Source organism: Geotrypetes seraphini, chromosome 3, assembly GCF_902459505.1.
Source record: "Geotrypetes seraphini chromosome 3, aGeoSer1.1, whole genome shotgun sequence".
In the NCBI taxonomy this organism is placed as follows: domain Eukaryota; kingdom Metazoa; phylum Chordata; class Amphibia; order Gymnophiona; family Dermophiidae; genus Geotrypetes; species Geotrypetes seraphini.
Window position 1 is genome coordinate 200603739 of NC_047086.1, and position 25523 is coordinate 200629261.

The 25523-nt window shown below is 43.4% G+C and overlaps 1 protein-coding gene across 1 annotated transcript in view; it reads left to right on the plus strand.

Moving 5' to 3' along the window:
• Positions 1–25523, plus strand: part of GPD1 (glycerol-3-phosphate dehydrogenase 1) — a 62332-nt gene that overhangs the window by 18072 nt on the left and 18737 nt on the right. Inside the window, exons 3-6 of the mRNA XM_033939156.1 lie at positions 15200–15340; positions 18808–18946; positions 20435–20547; positions 20685–20918. Of these exons, the coding sequence (XP_033795047.1) occupies positions 15200–15340; positions 18808–18946; positions 20435–20547; positions 20685–20918 (627 nt within the window). The remainder of the gene's footprint in view (positions 1–15199; positions 15341–18807; positions 18947–20434; positions 20548–20684; positions 20919–25523) is intronic.

The window sequence follows — 25523 nt, forward strand, 5'->3', positions numbered from 1 at the left end:
GAAGTGACGTCAGATGGAGAGCCGACGTGGGTAGTGAGTTGGTAATGCTGCTTGCACTGGAATAGAGAAGAGGTGCACATGATGGGGGGGGGGAGGAGTGGGGGGGCGTAGAATAGCAAGACGGTGTCCGGAGCAAAACAGCTCCCGGAGCACCCCTCTCCCCTTACTACACGACTGGCTGTGGCTATATGACTCTGGAATGCCAGTAAATCTGCACAGAGGCGCTACCTGGGGCAGAGCACCCCTTTTCTTCCAGGCAGTAAGAGGGTACATGGAGCTGTCGCTGGGTGCCCATCCCCTGCCCTGGAACAGGAAATTGACATCAGAGGGTGTGGGGGCTGGCAGAGCCAACAACCACACATATGTGGACTGCAGCCTTGAAACTGCTTCACGCACTTTCACCACCCCCCAAAAAAAAAAAAACTGCACCCGGGGCAGACTGGCCTCTCCGCCCCACCCTTGGTACACTAGAGAACCTGTATCGATCCTGTGTTATGACTGGTTGTGCTCCAAGAAACACAACTTTGGTCATGTGGAGAACAATTCTGTAACTAGTTGCATGAGGTTAGGTGCCCTTTTGTGCATGTACATGAGGCAAAAAGAGGCCTTTATTCACGACCTTATGCACTATTCTGTATGAGACCGCACCAAACAGCGGGGATGATGGAAGAAGAAAATGCTAGTAGTGTCCACAAAATTCTTTATTCAAAAATATTTTGTGGACACTGCTACTATTGTTGCCTTCCATCAACCCCGCTGTTTGGTGCATTCTGTTTGTTTTGCACGTTTTCCTCTTCTTTCCCTTTTTGTATTCTGCAAGGGGTCATGTAAGTTTTATAGTATGCCAACACAAGAGGGCTGTACATATGGGTGGAGCAACGCTAGGATATGGGCGCGTCTTCAAGTTACAAGTGCAACTTATAGACAACTATAAGTGACTGGCTTTACTGTATTTTGGTGAAGTCGGTTACACCAGCTCTATGACTGGAGTAACTGCAGGCACCTGAATATAAGGCTCACCAATGCCAGGTAACAGTAGTATTCTATAACATAATTTGGACATCTGACCTGAAGGGAGGGAGCATGGAATGTCACTACTCCTTGGGTTTTGGCCAGGTACTAGGGACCTGGATTGGCCACCGTGAGAACGTGCTACTGGGCTTGATGGACCATTGATCTGATCCAGTAAGGCTATTCTTATGGTAAAATTGGGAGAGGGGAGGGAGGTAATAGACTGTTGTGTGGAGAGAATAGGGGGGGGGGGATGAGAGTGCTGGGAATGGGTGTGGAATGATAAAATAGGGAGGGAGAAGCAGGTATTAGTTTGGGAAGAAAATAGAGCTCTTGGATTTGTCAAAGGGGGAAGCTGCATTTTGTGATGGGGAACAGCCATCACATGGGGAGAGCACAGAGATGGAGTTGCTTTGGTATGGCAGGAGGCCTTGAGGCTATGGTATATGTAGGATCCACAGGGAAGCAAGATTTGGCAGGGTCCTAAGTAAGCTGGGACAATGATGGGATTGAAAATATCGATGAATTAATGTAGCTGGAATACAATCACCAATAAACCAAAACAAAATAATAATAATAATCAACTTTATTCTTCTATATCACCATAATCAGATGACTTCTAGGTAGGCAGTTCACATCGAAGAGGGCTGGACAATCAGCGAATTACAGAATGCAAAAAGTGAGGGTACAACATATTACACAAAAAATAGACAGACGGAAAATATAAATTTATGAATTTAGTGTGGCTTCTGTTTAGGAGATACTCAGCTATTTGAGGAAACTATGAGCCTCTTTTACAAAGCTGAGCTAGCGGCTGCTGCGTGGTAATGACCCTGAAGCCCATAGAGATTTAAAGGGCCTCAGGGCTATTGCTGTGCGGCAGCCGCTAGCATGGCTTTGTAAAGTAGGCTATGTGTGTGTGTGGGGGGGGGTGTTTAATATTGCATTGTTGTAGAAGATGCCAACTGATAGATCCTAAACATAGGAAGCTGCAGAGGGATAGGGTTGGGGAAGTAATAGTAGGCAGGGGTGGGTGGCAGTACTGATGACTAAAGACTGAAGTCACATAAGACCACTTTAGATCTCAATGAGAAATACGTATTTCTGATGAAGAAATTTAGGGGGGGAAGCTACTAATTTATTTATTTTAATTTGTGATTTATATATCAAAGTATATATGATCATAGATTTTTTTTTTCTCCTAGTTAGTGACAATGGTGAGGGCAATACAGAGGGTGCCAACTCATACTTGGGGGAGATTTTTAATATAACCATGAACCCTTGGATTGACTGCAGGCCAGCAAAACCACCTATGTCAAGGTATGAAGGGAGGTGGTGAATTTTGTAAATCCTCCAGTTAGGAGTTATAGATGTACAGCCTATGTTACATCCTATGGGAATAGAGCTCACATATTGTGATTGGACCACATTTCGCATTAGCCCAGGGGTGGGCAACTCCGGTTCTCGAGGGCCGGAATCTAGTTGGGTTTTCAGGATTTCCCCAATAAATATGCTTGAGATCTATTTGCATGCACTGCTGTCAATGCATATTTATTGGGGGAAATCCTAAAAACCCGACTGGATTCTGGCCCTCGAGGACCACCCCTGCTAGCCTCACTATGTACTGTTCTAGGCCTAGGTTGGGGGTAGAATAGATTGTAAATATGGCATATAAGGCTGTAAACATGTTTTTTCCAACATTTAACCATACGAAGAAAGCATATGAAAATGGGATTTATCCAATGGGCATTCTATTCATTATCTGTTGGGAGAAACTTAAAAGGAAAGACACCCAAGCATGTATTGGCATGACCTAGATGATTTGGATATTCTTCCTCTGCTGGTGCAGAGATAGTTTTGCAGCTAAAGATGATGTCTGCCTGAGAACTTTTGGCTCGGATATGGCCTGAGAAATTGGATATGGAAATAAGAAACGGTGATAAATTGAAAGTGTTACGGACAGAGGGTTGTGGTTGATTTCCAAAGCTGAGCTCCAGGACGTAATGTAGTATAAATTCTGTGGGAGATCTTAAACAGGGGTGAGGGCTTACCAAATGAAATAATGGGAGGATAATATTTGTATTAAGTGTAAAAGGGGGATAAGTATATGGCACCATTCATTTCTAGAATGCCCCAGCTGTGAGAATTGTGGATGTGAGTTAAAGGGACAGTAGTGGGTGTTATTAAAGTGAGTTGAATTATATGTATACCTTTTGGGAAACTGGGTTGAGCAAAGAAGTGGGGAGAGTAGGCATAGAGTAGCCAAAGAAATTGCTCCTGCATAAATTGCTCTTGGTAAGAAAGTGATTTTGAAGTGTTGGACAAAGGAGGAGGTCCCTTGGTATCAGGAATTGCTTAGCTGGATGGAGAAGGTGACTACAAGGCGATGAATTTGATGCTCCAATTTTACATTGAGCCATGCAAGACTGAATGGAAGTACAGGAGAGTCTTCCAAAGGAAAAAGTTGCGAGTCAATGTTATGTTTAAGTTAACAGTCAAAGGTGTTGATTTTACTCTGGATGCAAATTTCATAAAAGCTCATTTATGTTTTGTTTTGTTTTTGCAATTCATCATAGACAGATCTGTACAGTATGTATAAATCTTTTGACCCGAAGCAGGTGGAAATTCTACTGAGACACGGTGCCTTGTCGGGCCTGTAGAAGTCTTGTTTTTCTCACTGAGTCCTGGATGTCTATGGAAGTATTTTTTTAATTAAATTTCTGACATTTTGGAACTTATGATTTGTGATGGAGGTCATTTGTTTATCCCTGCTCTTTGTTTTGGCAGTGTTTTTCTTAGGGTTTCTCTTAGATTTTATGTGATTTATTGATATGCCATCAATAACGCACAGTCTTCTGAAACGGCATAAACTATTCAGGAAGGGTGCATACTCTTTCCTGATAATGTGCACATGGTCAAAACAAAAGTGTGTGCTGTTAGTGAGGTTGCTTCTGTAATTACAGAATGGGGAAAAAACGAAAACTAATAACTATTACTGGAAACAGCATGAAATTAAAACGTTCTCGCTGCACACCCCTAATGGACGTTAAGGGGAGAAAACAGAAAACTCCAGCAAAGAAATCAGGTCATGAAACAGGATCCTTCTGGATAAAAGAACCACCAAAGGGATACAAAATAATCTTATCGCAATGACTGATGTGGTTTTTATGAATTACTGTTGTCGACATTTTTGATATTACAGTTGTGAAGGCTGAATAAAAGGCCTGAAACCTGTTTGAAGAATAAATACAAACTTTTAAAAAAAGGGCAAATCTATATTAATGCTTCTATACTTAGGCACCTGTTAGGAGCCCATTCTGTAAAAGATAGTATGCACCTTCTTTCCTTTATAGAATACTAGGTAGTTAGGAGGGGCATTCAATAATTTATCTGAGTGTGAGAGAAAGCAGCAAGCGTGTTGAAACAAGTCTGTAAACAAGGCGTGGATGTTATTTAAAAATACCATCGTGGAAGCCCTGACCGGAAGTATTCCAAGTATCAGCAAAGGTGGAAAGAAGAGGAAACGAGAGCCGGCATGGTTAAAAGGTAAAGTAAAAGAGGCTATTAAAGCCAAAAAAAAATCCTTTAAAGAATGGAAAAAGGATCCGAATGAAGAAAATAAGAAGAAGCACAAGCACTGGCAAGTTAGATGCAAAGCATTGATAAAGACAGCTAAGAAAGAATATGAAGAGAAACTTTCAAAAGAGGCAAAAACTCATAGCAATTTTTTTAGGTACATCAGAACCAGAAAACCTGTGAGGGAATCTGTGGGACTGTTAGATGATCAAAGAGCAAAAGGGGCACTCAGAGAGGATAAGACCATAGCGGAGAGACTGAATGAATTCTTTGCTTTGGTCTTTATGGAAGAAGATGTAAGAGATCTACCTGAACCAGAAATGGTTTTCAAGGGTGATGATACGAAGGAACTGAAAGAAATCTCGGTGAATCTGGAAGATGTACTAAGCCAAATCGACAAGCTAAAAAGTGATAAATCACCAGGACCGGATGGTATATATCCCAGGGTACTAAAAGAACTCAAAATTAAAATTGCTGACCTGCTATTAGTGATCTGTAAAATCGTCTGTAGTACCTGAAGATTGGAGGGTGGCCAATGTTACGTCAATTTTTAAAAAGGGCTCCAAAGGAGATCCGCGAAATTACAGACTGGTAAGCCTCACTTCAGTTCAGGGCAAAATGGTAGAAACGATTATGAAAAATAAAATTGTGGAACACGTAGATAAACATGATTTAATGAGATGGAGTCAGCATGGGTTCAGCCAAGGGAGATCGTGCCTCACCAATTTGCTTGACGTCTTTGAAGGGGTGAATAAACATGTGGATAAAGGTGAGTCGGTTGATATAGTGTATCTAGATTTTCAGAAAGCTTTTGATAAAGTTCCTCACTAGAGGCTCTTGAGAAAATTAAAGTGTCATGGGATAGGTGGCAAAGTTCGGTTGTGGATTAGGAATTGATTATCGGACAGAAAACAAAGGGTAGGTTTAAATGGTCATTTTTCTCAATGGAGGAGAGTAAACAGTGGAATGCCACAAGGATCTGTATTGGGACCAGTGCTATTTAACTTATTTATAAATGATCTGGAAATTGGAACATCAAGTGAGGTGATTAAATTTGCAGATGACACTAAACTATTCAAAGATGTTAATGTGGATTGTGAAAAATTGCAGGCGGACCTTAGGAATTTGGAAGACTGGGTATCCAAATGGCAGATGAAATTTAATGTGGACAAATGCAAAATGATGCACATTGGGAAGAATAACCTGAATCACAGTTACCGGATGCTAGGATCCACCTTGGTGATTAGCGCCCAAGAAAAGGATCAGGGTGTCATCATAGACAATATGATGAAACCTTCCACCCAATGTGCGGCGGCAGCCAAAAAAGCAAACAGGATGGTAGGAATTATTTAAAAAGAGATGGTTAACAAGACTAAGAATGTTATAATGCCCCTGTATTGCTCCATGGTGCGACCTCATCTGGAGTATTGCGTTCAATTCTGGTCTCCTTATCTCAAGAAAGATATAGTGGTGCTAGAAAAGGTTCAAAGTAGAGAGTTGCGCGGGGACAGAAATCCCACCTGTCCCCGCCAAAATCCCTCCATCCCTGTGAGGAATCCCCTCTGTCCCCGCCTGTCCCTAGAAACTTCATAAATAGTTATTTCATTTAATTATGCTACTGAATTAAAGGTTCTGGTAGAGACCCATTTACAAATAAGCAAAGACTTATTAATTTGGAAATATTAATTGGGAAGAATACATACTTTGTAAACGGGTTTCTACCAGAGCCTCTAATATAAAATATAAATACTCAGCTGATGAGACCCCCCAAGCTGTCAGCTGAGGACTTCCTTTGCAGTTGGCCAGGGGTCCCTTTTGCCAAGCTTGGCAGGCAGCAGTAGCGTCCCTGAGTCACAGAGGCTGACACCTCAGTGGCTCATGGATGTTGCCAGCGACTGCTGTACTTGGTGGAGGGGAGTTCTGGCCGTCTCTAGAGGAGGTCCTCTGCTGGCAGTGCTTGGGGATCCCCACCAGTCACAGCAAGGGTCAGCAAGTACTTCATCACTGTAGAAATAAAACCAGAAATGCATTTCCTTTTCTTTTGAACACAATACAAAGAGATCTACTATATACATTTCCCAAAGCCAACATTTTAGTCAATAAATTCTGTTTTTTATCTTTGTTGTCTGGAGACTTATTTTTCCATAAAGTTGGTCCCAGTTTCTTTTTTCCGCTGTCCCATCTTCTGTAAATTCTTCTGTTGCTGTCCATTGGTTCCTCCTACCATGGTCCAGCATTTATCCTTTTCTCATCTTTCGCCCCTGTCTACCAGCCCCATGCCCAACATTTCTCCTTATATCACCCCTCTTGAGCACCGTGCCACATCTCTCTCTCCATTCCCTTCACCACTATGTCCAACATTCCTCCCTCTTGCATCCATTTCAATCTGTCCCACTGTTCCCTTTCCACCACAATATTTTTCCCTCTCATCTGTACCTCACTTCCTCCCTATGACCAAAAATTCTCCTTTCTTCCATTCCCCGTGTACACAACCATCTCTTTCCCTCCCTTCCTCTCTCCCAAGTTCATGCCTTCTGTGTCCAAAAATGCATTCTCTTCCCCACCTCAGCATCTCTTTTCCTCCCTTCCTCCATCCTCTCTCCCAAGTTCATGCCTTGTGTCCAAAAACGCACTCCCTCTCTCCCTTTTGTGTTCTGCATCTTGCCTCCCATGTTCGACCTCCTTCTGTCCCGCATTTACCTCCCATGTTCGACCCCTTCTGTGTCCTGCATTTGCCTCCCACGTTCGTGTCCAGTCCTCATATGCCAGTAACCTTATCAGCAACTTTCTCATCCAAATGGAGCTCTGAGAGATAGCTGGAGCTGCGAGGCTCGTCTTCTATTTCCTGCCTGCCCTGCAGCAGCACACATAGCCGACCGGAAGTCTTCCCCGATGTCAGTGCTGACGTCGGAGGGAGGGAGGGCTTTTTGTAATAGAGCGCACTAAACCGACGGACGTGCTAGCCGCTATCGCCTCCTCTTGAGCAGGCGGTAGTTTTTGGCCAGTGCGGAGGTTCGTGCGTGATGAAAAGTCGCGCACGTTAACCCCGCTAGCGTGGCTTAGTAAAAGAAGCCCAGAGTCTTAGAACCATGATTTCCACTCGTAATTTTACTTTCTAAGACCAGTTAGAATGAAAAGACTGGAACCAAGATCGAACCACTCCTGAAAATCTATGAAGCCGCAAGCATTAAACAAGCAATTTGTGTTGGCCACGGATTTGGACTTGGAGGATGAGATGTACAGCGTTGGCATATATGAGACAAACTTGTTTTTTTCTGTTGTATAGAATTTTTGGGACCCCTGTTCGTTTGCAAAAGTTAGATAGTTCAAAGTCTAATAGATGCTGGCACTGTCATCTTGAAATAGGGACACTGGATCATCTGTTGTTCTATTGTCCCTTGATACTCAATTTTTGGAAGTCTATATGGGGGAAAATTACTACGGTACTAGGCGTTTCCATACCATTATCACACAACATGGTCCTTTTTGGGACATTGTTAAAACCTAAAAGTCCAATGATAGGAGTAGCCATGCCGCTAATATTGAAAAACTGGAAGAATTGGGACAGACTAAACCTTGTGTTTTGGTGGGAAACCCTTTGTCAAAGTTACAGATATGAAAAGATGTTATCAGAGCAATTGGGAACTAGTAAAAGATTTAAAACCATTTGGAGTCTAGTAGAGGTTTATGTTAGACAATAGATTGTTCTTTATTTAAGGTTTCTGATTCCTACACACATCCAGGGAGAGGGGTGGGAAATGGGAGGGGTGGGTGGGATTAAGTGATTTTCTAATATATTTATGTACAAACATAAGTGCTGTGTTTTTATGATATTATATGTATGTATACTTGGCACTTTTTTCAGTTTTAAAAATGAATAAAGAATTTAAATTAAAAACCCCCAAGTAATTTGTGAATGATGATATAAAAAAACTGATGAAACGTACAATAAAATAATATACTGTAAACAGTGATTAAAACCCTATCTGATGAAGACGGCAGTAGACAGAAGAAGAGTCTCCGTGCTCTGAGCCTTTTTAAACATACTGAAATAGATCCAAGATGGCAAAATGATCTGTACATCTGGTTCAAAGCAGCCTGTTCAATAGCCAGTAACAGAAGTGATGATATTGGTTGATTTAATTAGACAGCAAGTGAGAGCAAAAAAGCCCTTTTCCAGCAAAGGATGTACTGTAGCCATTTTGGGAGTTTTTGGTAATCTAATCTACCAGAAACAGGCATTAACATCAGATACTAGTTCAGGGGGCTAATTCATTCAGAAACTAAGTACAAAAGGGGAGTACTGGTCCTCAGCAGCTGTAGTAGGTTTCAAAGGCTTCAAAATACCGACAACCTCTTTCTTGTTTATATGATCAAAACTCTCCCAAATGGCGTTATTCTGAAATAGAGTCAACAGGACCTAAAATGCGGTCCATACTTTCCAAAATGCGATCAACTTTGGCAGAATAAAATAAAATCATTTGCAGAGCAATATGAGGAAAACTGCAGACTTATTTTTATTGTGTATATTTCACTGTCTGAAAAAGTTCACAGAGTCAATTAATGGCATCTCTTATCTTAGCCCCGTGTATCGCAAACTGTGCCACGGCGAGATTCCGGGTGTGCTGTGAGATGCTAGAGAAGAGGAGAGGCACGTCTTGTAGGCAGTTAGCCAGTGCCGGCGCTTCTCCTCCTCGCTGGTGCCTCTCCACACCTCTCCTCCTCCAGCAACCCCCACCAGCGTAGTAATAGCAGGCTCTGCGCACACACAGACTTAGATGTCTTGATGTCACACATGCACGTGATGTCTTTGTATCGACGTCCACGCATTTCCAGATGCCCTCCGGCTGTGGCCCTGAGTTTAGTGGGCTGTGGCTTCAGAAAGTTTGCGGGACACTGTCTTAGCTCAATAAAATGAGCTCCTGGTCTTGTGTGATTGCTTTGTACATCTTTGACACAACCCTACCACTAGGTAGGCTTCGGACATAACAGTCCAATGCTGGCACAACCAGCAAAGAGAGCAGCAAAGCAGCCCTTTTAAAGTTGCAATGAGCCTTGAGCATCTGCATGTGCACTGAAGGCCTATCACGATCCCCCCACCCCCACTGACAGGACATTTGAGGAGGGGATGTGGCAGGCCATGAGTAGACACACACACAGGTGCTCATAGGCTTGTCACTCCACTGTATGTTCAACGCAAGTTTGGATCTAGTGGCAGAAGTAGCAGCGGGAAGACAAGGGAGATGTTAGATATCTTGCTGAGGGAAAAAAAGGAGAGAGATGCTAAACTATGGGTCAGGATCTACTTGACATCCTTGCATGTTTCTTTGTAGACATGACAGATGGTGGTATCTGTGACGAGAAATCAAGCGCTATCTAAGTACAATGTGTATGAGGCTGGGGTTTTGGTGTGTTGGACAGAGGGATACATGTAAAGTATGTAGGGAGGTACTTAAGACTGCGGGGAGGTGTCGGCTGTGGGTGAGATGTCTGAGATACAGGAGTAGGGGTTGTGTATGTTGGGGGCACAGTGATAGTATGATGTGTGCACAGGTGAGGCGTGTCATAGGTTGGCTGGGACAGAGGTGGTATGTGACCTAGGGCGAGTGTGTATGTGTATACATGATTCATTCTGAGCTCCTTTGGGAGGACGAGCTAAAAAAAATGAATAAATAAATTTGTATGGTACCAAAGAGAGGAATTTTGGTTGCACAGTGAAGGTTTAGCTCTGAGAAGGACTTCTGAGGTGGGAGCACAGTGAGACTGCGGGAGGAGTGTTCTGAGGTAGATCTGAGGGAGCATGTCAGGGGTTCAGGAGAGAGGAAGTATCTGATGCGAGGCTGCAGGGAGGGTGGAGAGGGCAGTAGGAACGCTCCTGCCTTTTTCCCGTTCCTCAGGGCCTATAAAATATTTTCATAATCTGGGAAATGGGAAGATGTGACCTTGGCACACACTGCACTTACTCTACCAGTGCTGCTGTCTGTCTCCTGATCTCAGTCTTCCCCCATCCATGTGGCCTGACAGTAGATAAAGTGCTCGAGCACATAGGTGGCCGGTGACTCATTTGGCGAGGCTGAGACAAATGGGCAAGAGGAGCAGGACAGACATGGGCAGCCCCCCCTCCTCCAATGATGTGACTAGAGTGGATGATCATAAAAGATGAAAAATACCTTGCCATATGCACATGTTCTTTTACCACATCTTTACGTAACAAAAATAAACCAATTTCTGTCAATATGGAATTTTGTTTCAGTACCCAACTGATTTTTTTTTAAATATCAATACATTTTTATTGATTTTTCAATAACACACAAACATTAAGAAAAAGTAGCAATCAGGGCCACACATGTTGGTTCTTCACAGCGACCCCAGGAACAATACACAACTCCCAGTCCCCACCCAATCCAACCCCCAACCCTCTGATCCTTCTCCAACTGTAACCAAATTACATATGCAACAAATACTGCGGGCTCTAGGAGGCATATTGTCCCAAACAAGTGACCAAATCTGTAGAAATTGCCGCCATGCTCCTGGCAAGGCTCTTTTCACATCCAGTCTCTCCATGCATAATACTGATGATTTTTTTTTTTTTAATTATTTATTTTTATTGATCTGTAAAACGTACAAAAGCAGAAATACACAAACCTTCATAGGTGAAGCACAAATTCAGGAGTCATCTAAGTAACAGCAACCCGCTCTCCACTAGCAAGTACTTTGTAAGTAATCGGGGCCTTTTTTTGAGAGGACAATCGTGGGTACTGTGTACTGGTACCTTTTCCATTGCTGATAAAAATGACCCATGGTCCTCAAGTACTAATACAAGAGTTCAGGTTCTGCATACTCAGCTTGGCCTTTTCATGGATTCGGTGGTTGGTTGCAGGGGGAGTGGTAGGCCCCTCAGTGATCACCCCACTCCTGAAAAATGGCCTGGTATTTGAGCACTGGCACCTTTTTTGCTAGGAAAAATGTACTGGAAGTAACCAAACAGTGCAAAAAAAAAACAAACCTTCTAGAGATCTATATAGAAAACCTGTCATAATAAAACCACTAATGACCAGGACTTGAACAGCAACAATCCTCAGTATAAAAGCCTGGGGTGGTGACGCCCCCTCTTGCCCCCCCTTCTCCTTCTGTGCCCTCTCTTCCCACCCCATATATGCCTCATAAAGTGTGAGCAGGTTCTCTGGCCTGCTGCTCGCGCCGGCATTGGCTTTCCCTCTGACATCACTTCCTGGCCCTGCAACTCGGAAGTGATTTCAGAGGGAGCCAGGCCAACACGAGCAGCAGGCCAGAGTAGTTGCTCACGCTGGTGAAGATTTTAAAGAGGTATGGGGGAGGGTGGGGGCGAGGAAGGAAGGATACAAGCCTGTCATGGGGGGGGGGGGGTGGAAAGCTGCCCGGGGCAATCTAACCCCCTTTACTATGCCACTGCCAGAGAATACCAGTATACTTTGTGCTATAAAAGCAGAATGAGACTGCTACAGATCCCTACACAGAAACAAAACAGTAGCAGAATACAGTGATACCTTGGAATCTGAACTTAATCCGTTCCATAACCCCGTTCGAGTTCCAAGACAATTTTTCCCATTTAAAATAATAGAAACTGGATTAATCTGTTCCTGGGTCCCACAAACTCAAATTTTAACAGTAAATACACTAGATTTTAAGGTAAAATATTAATAAATAATAATACAGTACAGTATTTTCCTCACTACACAAAGGCAAAAATCACACCAGATGCTTTCACTACAGCTTCCAACAATGAACTGAACGACATATGGGTGGCCCGAGAGCTGGGGAAACGTACACACGAACAATGTGCAGGACATTCAGATTCCAAAGCAGCGTTCGGATTACAGGGCAAAATTTGCTTGAATTTTTTATTCGGATTCCAAGTTGTTCAAATACTGGGGCCTTCGGATTCCAAGGTCTCACTGTACCTCACTTCTAACACTCCTGAACCTGAACCTGTACCTCACTTTTAACACTCCTGAGCCTCGGAACAGGAAATCTGAGATGTCTGAATGCAATGCAGCACTGGAGAAACAGCAATGTATTTCCTTCTGTACTGTCTAAAATATAAAGGGGCCCTTTACTAAGCTGCGATAAGCACTAACTTGTACTTACCACAGCTTAAAAAATGGCCTGCCATGGAGTGCAGTCAAGCATCCCACGGTAAGCTTTGCAAATACAAGCATTATCCATGCGCTAAAAATAAAATATAGGCCCTCTTTTACTAAGCTGTGGTAGAGGTTTCTACCATGGCCCAGGGTGCTAAATTCTTTGACACTGCTCCAGCGCTCATAGAAATTCTTTGAGCATCAGAGCAGGGTCGGAGCATTTAGTGCTCCGAGCTGCAGTAGAAATGAGGGGTAATGTTTGAGCACTGGGAATGTGTTTGAGGTGCAGATTGTCCAAAGAAGAAGCAGAATGAGTCAGGGCTTCAAACAAACCACACTTTAATGGCAACCAATGTAGCATATACAAAATGTCATCTAAACTTATATTGGACGCGACATGGGCCGTGTTTCGGCAAGTATGTCTGCATCAGGGGTCTAAGGTGTTAGTCAATGCTTCTAGGGTCAACCAATGCCCATAAATATAATGCCAAGCCATAAATATGCTAGCTTCCCTGATGAGCTAGTTCTTGGGGCAGAAGCAGTTTGGCTTTCTGTTCTCTTTAGCTCCGTGTGCTGTATGTGGACCCAGCTATGCTAATTGGTTAGTACGTGGACATTGCCACACGCTTATTAGCACAGGATTGGCTCAAGAGCCCTTACTGCCTACAAAATAGGTATCAGTAAGTGCTCACACACGAATGGGAAAATTAGTGTGCGGCCATTATTGCAGAAATGTCAAAATTGGCAATTTACTGGCAGTGCTAAAAGTGGCCTTAGAATGCAGGAAAGACCTGCGTTGGGGCTAATAGAGGTCACTTTTTAACGCTACTTATCAAAATCACCCCCAGAGTTAGCAAGGTTGCACATTTCAAGAGGACCTAGTCCAGTCACCTCAATGAAAATAAAATGTATTTTAACTTTGTGGTCTGGGCATTTATTTTACTAATCTGCATTATTCCAGCATCCCCTTGACTCTCCTTGTTTTGTCTTCATCTAAATTCTTTTCAAGGGTCTTGTTTAAATTTCTTCTATTTCAGTCTTCCTTTCCTCTCTACATCATTCTTATCTTCCGGTCTTCAGTTTCCCTCTTTTCATTTGGCACATACCTGCAGGATTTCTATTATAGTCACCCCTCTCTGTATTCACCATCTCTCATATATCTTCCTCTGTCTCATTTACTTACTCATCAGCCCCAGCTCCTTACCTGTCACTCAGCCTCTCCTTCATCCAGACCCTTTCTTCTTTTTTTGTACCTGCTACCCAGATCTGTCCTGTTATTCTGCCTCTCACCCTATTTCTAGATCCTTCACGCTCTTTTCATTGCTCTCCTTTACTCACTCCCTGCACACTTTCCCCTTCTCATCCCTTCTTCTTCCATTCTGATCCCTTGTCACTATTTCCCTCCAGTCCACTCTTCTCCCTCCTTACCTGCAGTCTGAGCCCCTTGTCACCCTCTGCCTTCTCCCATCACCCATCTCCAGTCCCTGCATCAGCTCCTATCCTCCAATCCAGCCTTGGCATCAGACCCATCTCCAAGCCCCAGGCTCAGAATTAGACCTTTTTCCCAATCCTAACATAAACTCTTCTGCCATCTGTCACCATCCGCCAACATCAGCCTCCACCTGCAGCTGAATTAGAGAACAGCCTTGTGTCAGCCCCAGCATCAGCATTAACCCCCTCTCCATCCCCTCTAAATCAGCTGCAGAGTGGCAGGGGTTTTGGTTCTTGTTTCCACCACTGCCTGTCCTTCTGCTAGCACCTGTATGATACACAGTGCCAGCAGAGGACATGCAGAGTGGCAGAAATGAAGAAACAAACTCCTTCCACTCTGCCACCGATTTAGAGAATGGGGAAACCCCCTTTAGCCCACCATAAGGTGGCCCCTACCATTGGGCAGCCCTGGGCTTTTTGTTGGGCTTGCTCAATGGTAGCTATGCCCCCTACACTTGCTCCAAAGTACTATAGGGGCTGGTTCTAGAAGCCCATTCCATAAAAGTACATGGGCACCTATGATGCACATATTAGAAAGGCTTAAAATAGGTAATTTATTTGGACTTCTCTCATAGCCGTCCTATTCTAAAATTACCCTCCACGTACCCATTTCTGTCACCTTGAGAGGTCCATCAGGTAGAATGCTCTGTGTAGTGACATTATGACTCCCACCTCCTGTGTGCTCAGGCTGTTGATCAAACATTGCTTGTGATGTTACTGCACAAAGGAAATGGATGATGAAGTTCAGCCTGTAGTTTTCATCAATTGCTGCTATGGTTCTTTCTGTAATCGGCAGAACTCGGGTGAAACACTTTCACAAATTAAAATGCTTGCATTTTATGCAATTAAATTGAGTGGCTCTGTGGTGGTTGTGTAGTGCAGGAGCTGGCTGATGGATGAGCAGTCTTATTGTTACAAAATGACACTAGACTAAAGAGAGTCCAGTTTTTTTGTTCTAAGTCAAGCTAATGCCTTCCTTGCTGAATTTTTACTGTTCGCAGGTGGCTGTCCCAGAGCTGCTGAATGCTTCGGCCGATGCTGATATTCTGGTGTTTGTGGTGCCACACCAGTTTATTGGGAAACTCTGTGATTTGCTAAAGGACCACGTGAAGAAAGACACCATAGGAGTCTCCCTCATCAAGGTATACAAAGCCAAGATTTGTTTGTCTTTTTTCTGCCCAACATCTTCTAACTGGAAATTCAAACCCAGGTTGCCTGCATTTAATCTTTGTTGGGTTGGCCAGTGTTTCAATATTGGCTAAATATTGCTGCTGTCCAGGATGGATAGATGAATGCTATGTTATCTGCCAAGTTCTCACTTAGAGGAGTTCTAGGTGAGTTACAAATATTGTAATAGATACATAGCCTTAATACATATAGGCATAATACAGTACAAACTCAGTTATTTGGTACCCCTGGGGCTTGGTGGATGCCAAATAACTGTAGTTTCTGGGTTTGTCTCCCTTCCCACCTCACTCTGTCATCTCCCCACACCCACTTATAGGTCCAGCATCTGTTCGTCCCTTCTTTCTAGGTCACTTTCTCTCTCCCCCCCACTCCCTCCAGTAGACCCTGTCCTGACAATCTCCTCACCTCCCTCCATTCCCAAAGCAGTAGAGCCAGTCCTGACAACCCCCTCCCTCCCTCCGTTCCCAAAGCAGCAGAGTGTCCTGACAAAACCCTCTCACTCACTCACCCACTCACCTGAAGCTGTTGCAGCAGCCAGTGAGCAAAGGAAGCGCCGGTAAACAGGCAGCTTCCAGCCAGCCCTGGCACGGCTTTTCCTCTGCTACGTCAGAAGTGACATGGCAGAGGAAAGGCTCTACCGGGGCTGGCCAGAAGTTGCCTGTTTTACTAGTGCTTCCTCTGCTCACCGGCTGCCGCTACAGCTTCGGGTGAGGAAGGGAGGAAGGGGGAGTTGTCAGGACTGGCTCTGCTACTTTGGGAATCAAGGAAGGGGGTTGTTAGGCCCGACTCTACTGCCTTGTGGAGGGAACCAAGGGAGGGGGTTGTTAGATTCGACTCTACTGCCTTGTGGAGGGAGGGAGGAGATTATCAGGATCGGATATACTACTTTGTGAACGGAGGTAGTGAGGGGGTTGTCAGGACCAGTTCTGCTGCTTCAGGAATGGAGGGGAGATTGTCAAGTCCGGCTGCCTACTGCTTCGAGAATGGAAGAAGGGAGGAAGATCTGGGGCGGGAGGGAGGGTGAGGAGAGGTTGTTGGGTCAGGAGCACCACTTTGGACATTGTCTGAGCAGTGTGGGAGACTTTTTTTTTGCCAACAATTTTTGCCGGTTGGTTGAGAGTGCCAGTTATTTGAATATCAGTTAACTGAGATTCTATGGTACATAGCTGATAGACTCAATACATATAGACTTAGGCCCCCTTTTATCAAGCTCATAGTCTATGAGTGTCAGAACTTTTTTAAAGGGGAATTTGATCATGTTATGCCATTTTTAAAGGGGAATTTGTTTTTTAAAATGTGATTTCCGCAATTCTAATGCTGTGATTTCCACAATTCTAATGCTGTTGACCTAGAATTTCAGCATTTGCAGTTAAGTAAACCCCCCAAAATTAGCTGGCAATAAAAAGCCCTAACGCGGCTTGATAAAAGGGGGCCTTAATACCTGGCTGATAGAGGTGAAATTCAGTTACTTTCTTACTAATATTTTTAAGAATGGTCATCTTACATGTTAGGTTATCTGTCCAGATGAAGCTTAGAAGCTTAATACAACTAAAACTAAGTTTTTGTGGTTAGGTCCAAGATTGGACTGTCTTCCTCCTACTGTAGCTCTGGTATCTGGGTCCTCCTTACCAATTGAGTTCTTTGCCAAGATATTGGAAGTCCTTTTTGATTCCTCTCTTTCCTTTAAGGACCAAATAAATTCCTTGGTCAAGAAATGCTTCTTTAGTTTGCGAATGCTGAGGAAGGTTAGACATCTTTTTCATCACTGTCATTTTTCTATCTTAGTTCAATCAATTATATTATCTCGTCTTGATTACTGCAATGCTATCTACCTCAGCATTATAAAAATTTGTCTTCATAAATTACAATTAATTCAGAATACTGCTGCAAAGCTGATCTTTGGAAAACATAAATTTGACCATTGATCATTGGCTCCCGGTTTATTTTAGAATTCAATTTAAATGCACTTGTATTTCTTTTAAAATTCTACATGGTATCTTTAATCCTCTTATTCCTTTATTTTGGAACGTTTACCGATTCTCCTTTGCAAGAGGTATCCAACAATTTAAACTCTCCCTTCTTCTAAAAAAGGGATTAAAGGAGTCAAGATCTTCAGTCAATCTTTGGTCTTTAAATTCTCCCAACTCTGGAATGATCTCCCCTTTTTTTTAAGGAGTTCCAATTCATTTCAATTTTTCCTTAAATCTTTAAAAACTACTCTATTTGCCAAATATTTTAAAAATTAATTCTTTTGAAAATTTGCCATTTTCTTCTATTTATCATTTGTAAATCATTCCCTGTTTATTTAATTGCTGTAAACCGAGTCAAGCCTTCTCAGAATGATGACTCGGTATGCAAAGTTAAGCTTTAGTTTAGTTTAATTTAGATTAGTTTAATATTTCTTGTTGTTTTATGGTATTTGTTTTATCACACAATAAATTTATTAGAAACTGTTTTGAATTTCTCTATTAATTGTTTGCTATTAATATTGCTTTATCTGTACATTGCCTTGCCGGATTGCATTTAAAAGGTGGTTAATCAAATCCATGGAAGCAACATAGAAAATCAGGAGAGTTCTATGGGGAACAACAAAGGGTAGCTGAATCTAGTGGGAAGCATCAGGCAAAGACATAGGATACGCTTGAAACAGCTCTTTATTGTGTAAATACAAAACTGGGACTTGACACAGACGATGTTTCAGCAGAAGTCTTCATCAAGAGTCCATAAAAGATCTAAATAAGGACAGTAGTAAACAACAACAATAGAAATAAGGCTATACGGTAAATAAAGCAAAATAAATAAGGTTAAAAGTAAATAAAAAATAAAAAAAATGTGCATCAGTGATGATCGTGTCAACTTGACAACAGATGCAAATTTCCCGTGTAACAATGAAGTCCTAATCAAATTCACAAACATAAACATTTAAATATGATGCGTTTATAAATAACTAATGAGAATTCATGTCGAGTACTAGCAAAAGTGTTTTAAGTCATGACACTTTTTAGATGGGACTAATTCATAACCCATCAGAATTCGACATGAGTGGCTACATTGTCACTGTGGAAGAAATGTCAGCTCTGGTAACTTCTCAGAAAGGGCTGCTATACATTAAGTTTCCATTTAAGATTCCAACAAATAGAAATATTTGTCTGAAAAGTACTGCAAGCCCCCGATATGCCTCCACAAATGGTTGGACTGAATATTCCTATCGTTTGCTTATATATGGTGTAGTTTCCAATCTAGTCATGCATTAGGAAAGGGTGAGGTCTAGAGCAGGTATTAATTATTGGGATCACAGAGCCTACAAACTGTTGGGAACGTGTAAGACTTAGAACAGCATAGTCTTTGTTGTTGTGAATCTCATCTGAAACGGACTGTATGAATGTAGACGACTCACCTTTCTGGAAACCCTTGTTCCTAGGGAGTGGATGAGGGTCCAGAAGGCCTGCGACTCATCTCGGACATCATCCATAAGAAGCTGGGGATTGAGATGAGCGTCCTGATGGGAGCAAATATTGCCAACGAGGTAGCAGAGGAGAAATTCTGTGAAACTACCATTGGTAAGAACTAGATGCCTCTCCTTTGCCTTTAAGCTTCCTTCCCTCCAATGGTAAGATGATATTTCTTAACCTCCAGTTAAGGCCACCAGTTAACTCCATAAGTGACAAGCTCAATCCATCCTGGTATTAGCCCATTATAATCTGTGGGCTTGTAGCTTTCATTCTTTCTGTGGAGACTAGATAGACAACCCCATCTAATATAATAAAGCCCTACGCGCGCATGTGCACTCCCACCTGCGTGCTCCTGTTTTCCGTGCGCTGTAGGGCACCGCAGGTAGGAGTGCGCATGCGCACGAATCCCCCGAGGCGGATGTCGGCTGCGGCGGCTGTCGGCGGCTGCAGGCCACGGTGGCTGTCGGCGGCTGCAGGCTTGGCAGCGGGTTGGAGGCAGCGCCGATCCTCAGGTCCCCCTCCCCCCCAGCCATCAAGAGGAGATGTGAGGTAAGAAACGCCTCCTTCTCTCCCCCCCCAACCAGGGCAGAGGCGCAGCCGACAAACGTACCCGGAAACGAAAAGCCGAGGTGCTGTGGGAGGGGCGGATGGGAGGGTCAATGGGGTCGGCTGCACGGTGGCGGGGGGGGGGTAGATGGAAACAGGCTGATCCACCGGTTCTACTGCACAGGGGGGATGGGAGGGAGGGAAATAAAAATGCCGATTCTACTGTACAGGGGGAATGGAAGGGGGGTAGAAATTTAAAGATGCTGCTCATTAGGTTTACTACACAGGGGGATGGGAGGGAGGCAGGCAGGCTGGCTTCGGGGGTGGGGTTGGATTAAAGTCTGGAAGGCAGTGAGGGGGACATAGGAAGGAGGCACTGAGGGGCACTAAGGAGATAGGAAGGGGCACTTAGGGCACTAAGGACACAGGACAGAGGCACTGAGGGCACTAAGGACACAGGACATAGGCACTGGGGGCACTAAGGACACAGGACGGATACACTGGGGGCACTATGGCCACAGGATGGAGGCACTGGGGGTACTTAGGACATGGGAAGGAGGCACTGGGGGTACTAAGGACGTAGGAAGGGGTACTAAGGACATGGGAAGGAAGAACTGGGGTACTAAGGACATAGGAGGCACTGAGGGCACTAAGGACATAGGATGGGATAGTATGGACATAGGAAGGGGGCCACTGAGAGACAGGCAGGCATGGCACAACAGAGAAATACAGGGGGCCAGGGAAACAGAGATAGAAAGAAAGGTAGACAGGGGGCCAGGGAGAGACACAGACAGAAAGAATGACAGACAGACAGCGTCCAAGGAGAAAGAGACAAAGAAAAAAAACCCCCAAAATAGACATCTACTCTAGCACCCGTTAATGTAACGGGCTAAAATACTAGTAGATTATAATGTGGTAAAACAAAGTGTGCTTTAGCCTAGGCATTTGGACATGGAGCTAATTACTGACCTTGCGTGCTGCTAGCCACCTCACTGACATAATCCTTCTTTGTCACATCACATATTGATAGAATCTCATTATCTTTGGCAGGTTCTAAGAACAAAGAACATGGAAAGATCCTGAAAGATCTTTTTCAGACCATCAACTTCAGGATTGCGGTGGTGGAGGAGGCTGATACGGTGGAAATATGTGGAGCCCTCAAGGTAAGTGGTATCCATGGCCTGTTACAGAACACTTGAAATTATCTGGTAGTGATAAGTAGCGGAGAATGATGACCCTTTTTAGAGAACAGGGATGCTTACAGTAATGTGGCTTTTCTTGATTTCTCATTTCTCTGTAGAATATCGTTGCTGTGGGCGCTGGCTTCTGTGACGGCCTTGGGTTTGGCGACAACACCAAAGCTGCAGTTATACGACTGGGTCTGATGGAGATGATTGCATTCGCCAAACTCTTCTGCACTGGCACCGTCACCTCCGCCACATTCCTAGAGAGCTGCGGTGTTGCTGACCTTATCACCACTTGCTATGGTGGAAGGAACCGGAAAGTGGCTGAAGCATTTGCCCAAACTGGGAAGGTAAGAGGCAGAGCTCCAAGGAAGGAGGGGAAGAAGTGAGGGGATTCTTCTTTGGTGGATGTAAGGCATTTGATACTGTGAGGCTGACATAATCAAGATTGCACAGGAATTCTACATTCCTCCTCCCCCCACCCAGAATTATCACTTACTCTAGGATGCATTTTCCAAATCATTTAGTAATCTTTGGGCTAGATTCATTAAAGCCCCCTTACCTGTCGGATCCTGTTCCACTCCGTTTCCGAGTCTTGCTGGGCGACCCATTCACTAAAGGCTCTCCATGTAAATCACCTAATCATAAACACACCTACAAGCAATCCCACGGATTGCTGAAGACTGATCGTGATTCATGCGCAGACCATCATTGATGGCTGTACGTGCGATCCTGCATGCGCCGCTCTCCTGCACCAGCGGAAGAAGGGGGAAGGGTTGGGGAAGTAATGGCAGGCAAGCAAGGCAAAGACGGACTCACTGCAGCCTCTAGAGGCAGAGGAGGGAACTGCCAGATTACGGAACTGAACACGAAACCCGCCCCGACTCTCCAGCTCTCTGCTGCCCTTCCCCGCCGTACAAGCCCTTGGTTTTAAAGCGGGGCTGCACTGCGGGGAAGGGCAGCAGAAAGCAGGAGAGTCGGGGCAGCATTTTTCCCCACAGACTCAGCAGGCTTGCTGCTTGAATACAGAAGGTAGGCAGGGCGGCAGGCAAGTAAGGCAAAGGCAGAGAATAGAGTTTTTTAAGCACGTCTTTTCCCCCAAGGGCTGTTGTTTCTGCTGCTGCTCTTGCTTAAAAAAAAGGAATACCATGGTCTGGCTCCTCCACATAGCTCACACATGGCTGCCCCACACTACACAAAAAAAGTGGACTTTCTTGTATCCATGGTCAGCTGCAAGCAGGGAGTTTCAGTTTCAGGGCTGCAGGGCTGGTATTTCAGCGCGGGAGAGAGCAGAAAAGGAGTGAACGACTGGTCCTCACGAGTCGCTTGGTTTCGGATCGGCCAGCCCAGTCGGTGTGCCTGAAAAATGTTGGTGAATCGCTGCCTTGCTAGATTTGTATGCCATTTCCCTCATTTGTATGCGCGGATCGGATTGGGTGCGGACAGGATCAGTCAGAAGGTTAGTGAATCGGGTCGGGGTCGTAAAGGGGTCGCAAACCAATTGGTACACGATTGGTTTGCTTAGTGAATCTAGGCCTTTGTCTTTTGTAGGTCTGCTTTTAAGGATGAGATCTGTAAGGGGCAGTTAAATTATTAGCCAGTTTGAGTAATATGTAGAATTACATAGAAATAAAATAAAAGCGAAAGGAATAAAGGTAATACCTTTTTTTATTGGACTAACTTAGGGCATTGTTTGATCAGCTTTTGAAGGTAACCCTTCTTCTTCAGATCAGAAATATAGAAACATGATTGCAGATAAAGGCCACAAGGCCCATCCAGTCTACCTATCCACAGCATCCACTATCTCCTTCTCTCCCTAAGAGATCCCAGGTGCCTGCCCCATGCTTTCTTGAATTCAGACAGTCTTTGTCTCCACCACCTCTACTGGGAGACTATTCCACACATCTACCACCATTTTTTCCTTAGATTACTCCTGAGCTTGCCTATCGCCCCTTAACTTCATCCTAAGCCCTCGCATTCTGGAGCTTCCTTACAAATGAAAGAGACTTGCCTCATGCACATTTATAGTCAAACAAAAGGCAAGTGAGGTGTCTTTCCAACCAATGATCAAGTCTTTATTTGAACCAGTGGACTTGATCATTGGTTGGAAAGACTTCTCACTTGCCTTTTGTTTGACTATTTGTATCCTAAGGCGAGGTGCTCTTCTATTTGCCTGTCATGCACATTTATGCCACGTAGGTATTTAAATGTCTCTCAAATAATCAGTTTAATTAGTAACAAGCTATAATATGAGTCCAATTTAATAATGTTACTAGCCAACGGTGGGTTCACCTGTCAGAGAACTGTATTTATCAAATCCAGTAGACAAAAAAGCCTCAACTTATAATAATAACAACTTTATTTTTGTGTACCGCAATACCATGACAAGTTCTTTTTTTTTTTTAATACTTTATTTATCATTTTAATACATCCTATATACAAAGATGTTTAAAGAAATACAGAAATATAATCTCTTAGTCATAATACAAACCAAGAATCGAAATTTAAACATTCAAAATAAATCATGTAATACAGTCCACAACCTGGAGAGAAGAGACAAGATGAAGTAAAAACCCCTCGGGAAAGGGGAAATATACAAAAGAAAAATAGAAATAAAGAAATAGAGCAGCCTGATCTTATCCTATCCAAAACAAATCAACCGCATTATTAACCTTTATCATTCGGACTGTGTAGAGATACCTTTACCTTCAAGGAAAAAACCTAATTGGGCAGGTTCGAAGAAAATATATTTACTTCCTTGATAGGAATATATTTCCATGACAAGTTCTAAGCAGTTCACAATAAAGAGACGGCTGACAACCAGTGAAGTACAAGCAGCAAAACAGAAAATTATAAAGTAACCAAGAACAAAGGTACAAAAAAAAAGAAAAGAAATTAAGAAGTAACAAATTTGTCAAAAAATAAGTCTTTACTGATTTCTAAAGAATTGATAGGGAAAAACCTTTGAGATTGTATCGCTTAGCCAAGTATTCATTTTACCAGCTTGAAATGAAAGTGTCCTTTCTAAGAACCTCATGTAATGACAAGATTTCAAAGTGAGAAATGCAAATAAATGAGAACTACGAGTACATTTGGTAGTATCAGCTAGCTCAAAGTGAGAGAAGAGATAATTTGGGGCCAAGCCAAATAAGGTTTTGAAACAAATGCAAGCGAATTTAAAAATAGTTCTTGCCTCCACTGGCAACCAGTGCAATAGTTTATAGTATGGACTGACGTGATAACACAGTTACTTATCGTTACAGGTGTTATCCAGGGACAGCATGCAGATATTCTCACACATGGGTGACGTCACCGACGGTGCCCCGGTACGGACACTTGAAAAGTGAATCGCAACTTTAAGCTTAGAAAGTTTGCGATTAGCCCGCACCATGCATGCACGAGTGCCTTCCCGTCCAACATAGGGGCGCGGTCCCTCAGTTAAGATAAGCCAGCTAAGAAGCCAACCAGGGGAGATGGGTGGGTTGTGAGAATATCTGCCTGCTGTCCCAGGACAAGCAGGCAGCATATTCTCACACATGGGTGACCTCCAAGCTAACTAGAAAGGGATTGCGGGAGAGTTGGCCTTTAAGAAAACAAATTTTGCAAAACCGACTGGCCGAATTGCCCATCCCGTCTGGAAAAAATTTCCAGACAGTAATGTGAAGTGAAGGTATGAACTGAGGACCAGGTGGCAGCTTTGCAGATTTCTTCAATCGGAGTAGATCTGAAGAAAGCTACAGAAGCTGCCATAGCACAGACTTTATGAGCAGTGACACGACTCTCCAGAGGCAGTCCGGTCTGAGTATAGCAGAATGAGATACAGGCAGCTAACCAGTTGGAAATTGTCCTTATGGTTACAGGATGACCCAACTTGTTAGGATCAAATGAGATGAAGAATTGGGGAGATGTTCTATGAGGCTTTGTCCGATCGATGTAGTAGGCCAAAGCACGTTTACAGTCTAAAGTGTGCAGCGCCATTTCTCCTGGATGAGAATGAGGCTTAGGGAAAAAATCTGAAAGAACAATGGACTAATTGAGATGAAAGTCCGTAACTACTTTCGGTAGAAATTTAGGATGCATGCGTAGAACCACATGGTGAAAAACTGTGAAAGGTGGATCTGCGACCAACGCCTGTAGCTCACTGACCCTCCTGGGTGAAGTGAGCGAAATGAGAAAAACAACTTTCCAGGTGAGAAATTTGAGATGAGCTGTTGCCATTAGTTCAAATGGTGACTTCATCAACCTGGAAAAAACTACATTAAGGTCCCAGGTGACAGGTGGAGGCTTGAGAGGTGGTTTAACATTGAAAAATCCTTTCATAAATCTGGAGACCAATGGATGGGCAGTGAGAGGCATGTGAAAAGCTGTAATAGCGCTGAGATGGACTCTGATAGATGTAGATTTAATAATAATAATAACTTTATTCTTTTATACCGCCATAACCAAAAGTTTTAGGCGGTTTACACTAAAAAGAGCTGGACAATCAGTGAAATACAATAATACAGTAAAAAATACAAATATTTGTAAAATAGAATTTCAATAATAAAACTCACTAAGTAATAAACTTATCGAACAAAGTGGTCTTAATTAATTTCCGAAAACTGCAATAGGATAACATAGCTTGCTGAATATATTTACCTAACCAAGACTGTTGCCTACCAGCTTGAAATGCTAGGATCCTATCTAAGAAGGTCTTATATCTACACCCATTAATTTTTGGATAAGCAAATAAGTAGAAGTTTCTCTTGATGGTCTATGCAACACAAAATGAGGAAAAAGGTAAGCTGGAGACAATCCTGATAACAGCTTAAAGCAGATACAGAAAAATTTTAATAATACTCTCGCCTCCAAAAGCAGCCAATGAAGTAAACGATAATATGGACTAATATGGTCGTTCTTTTTTAAACCAAATATCAATTGAACAGCTGTATTCTAGAATTTTTTTGGGTGCTCCT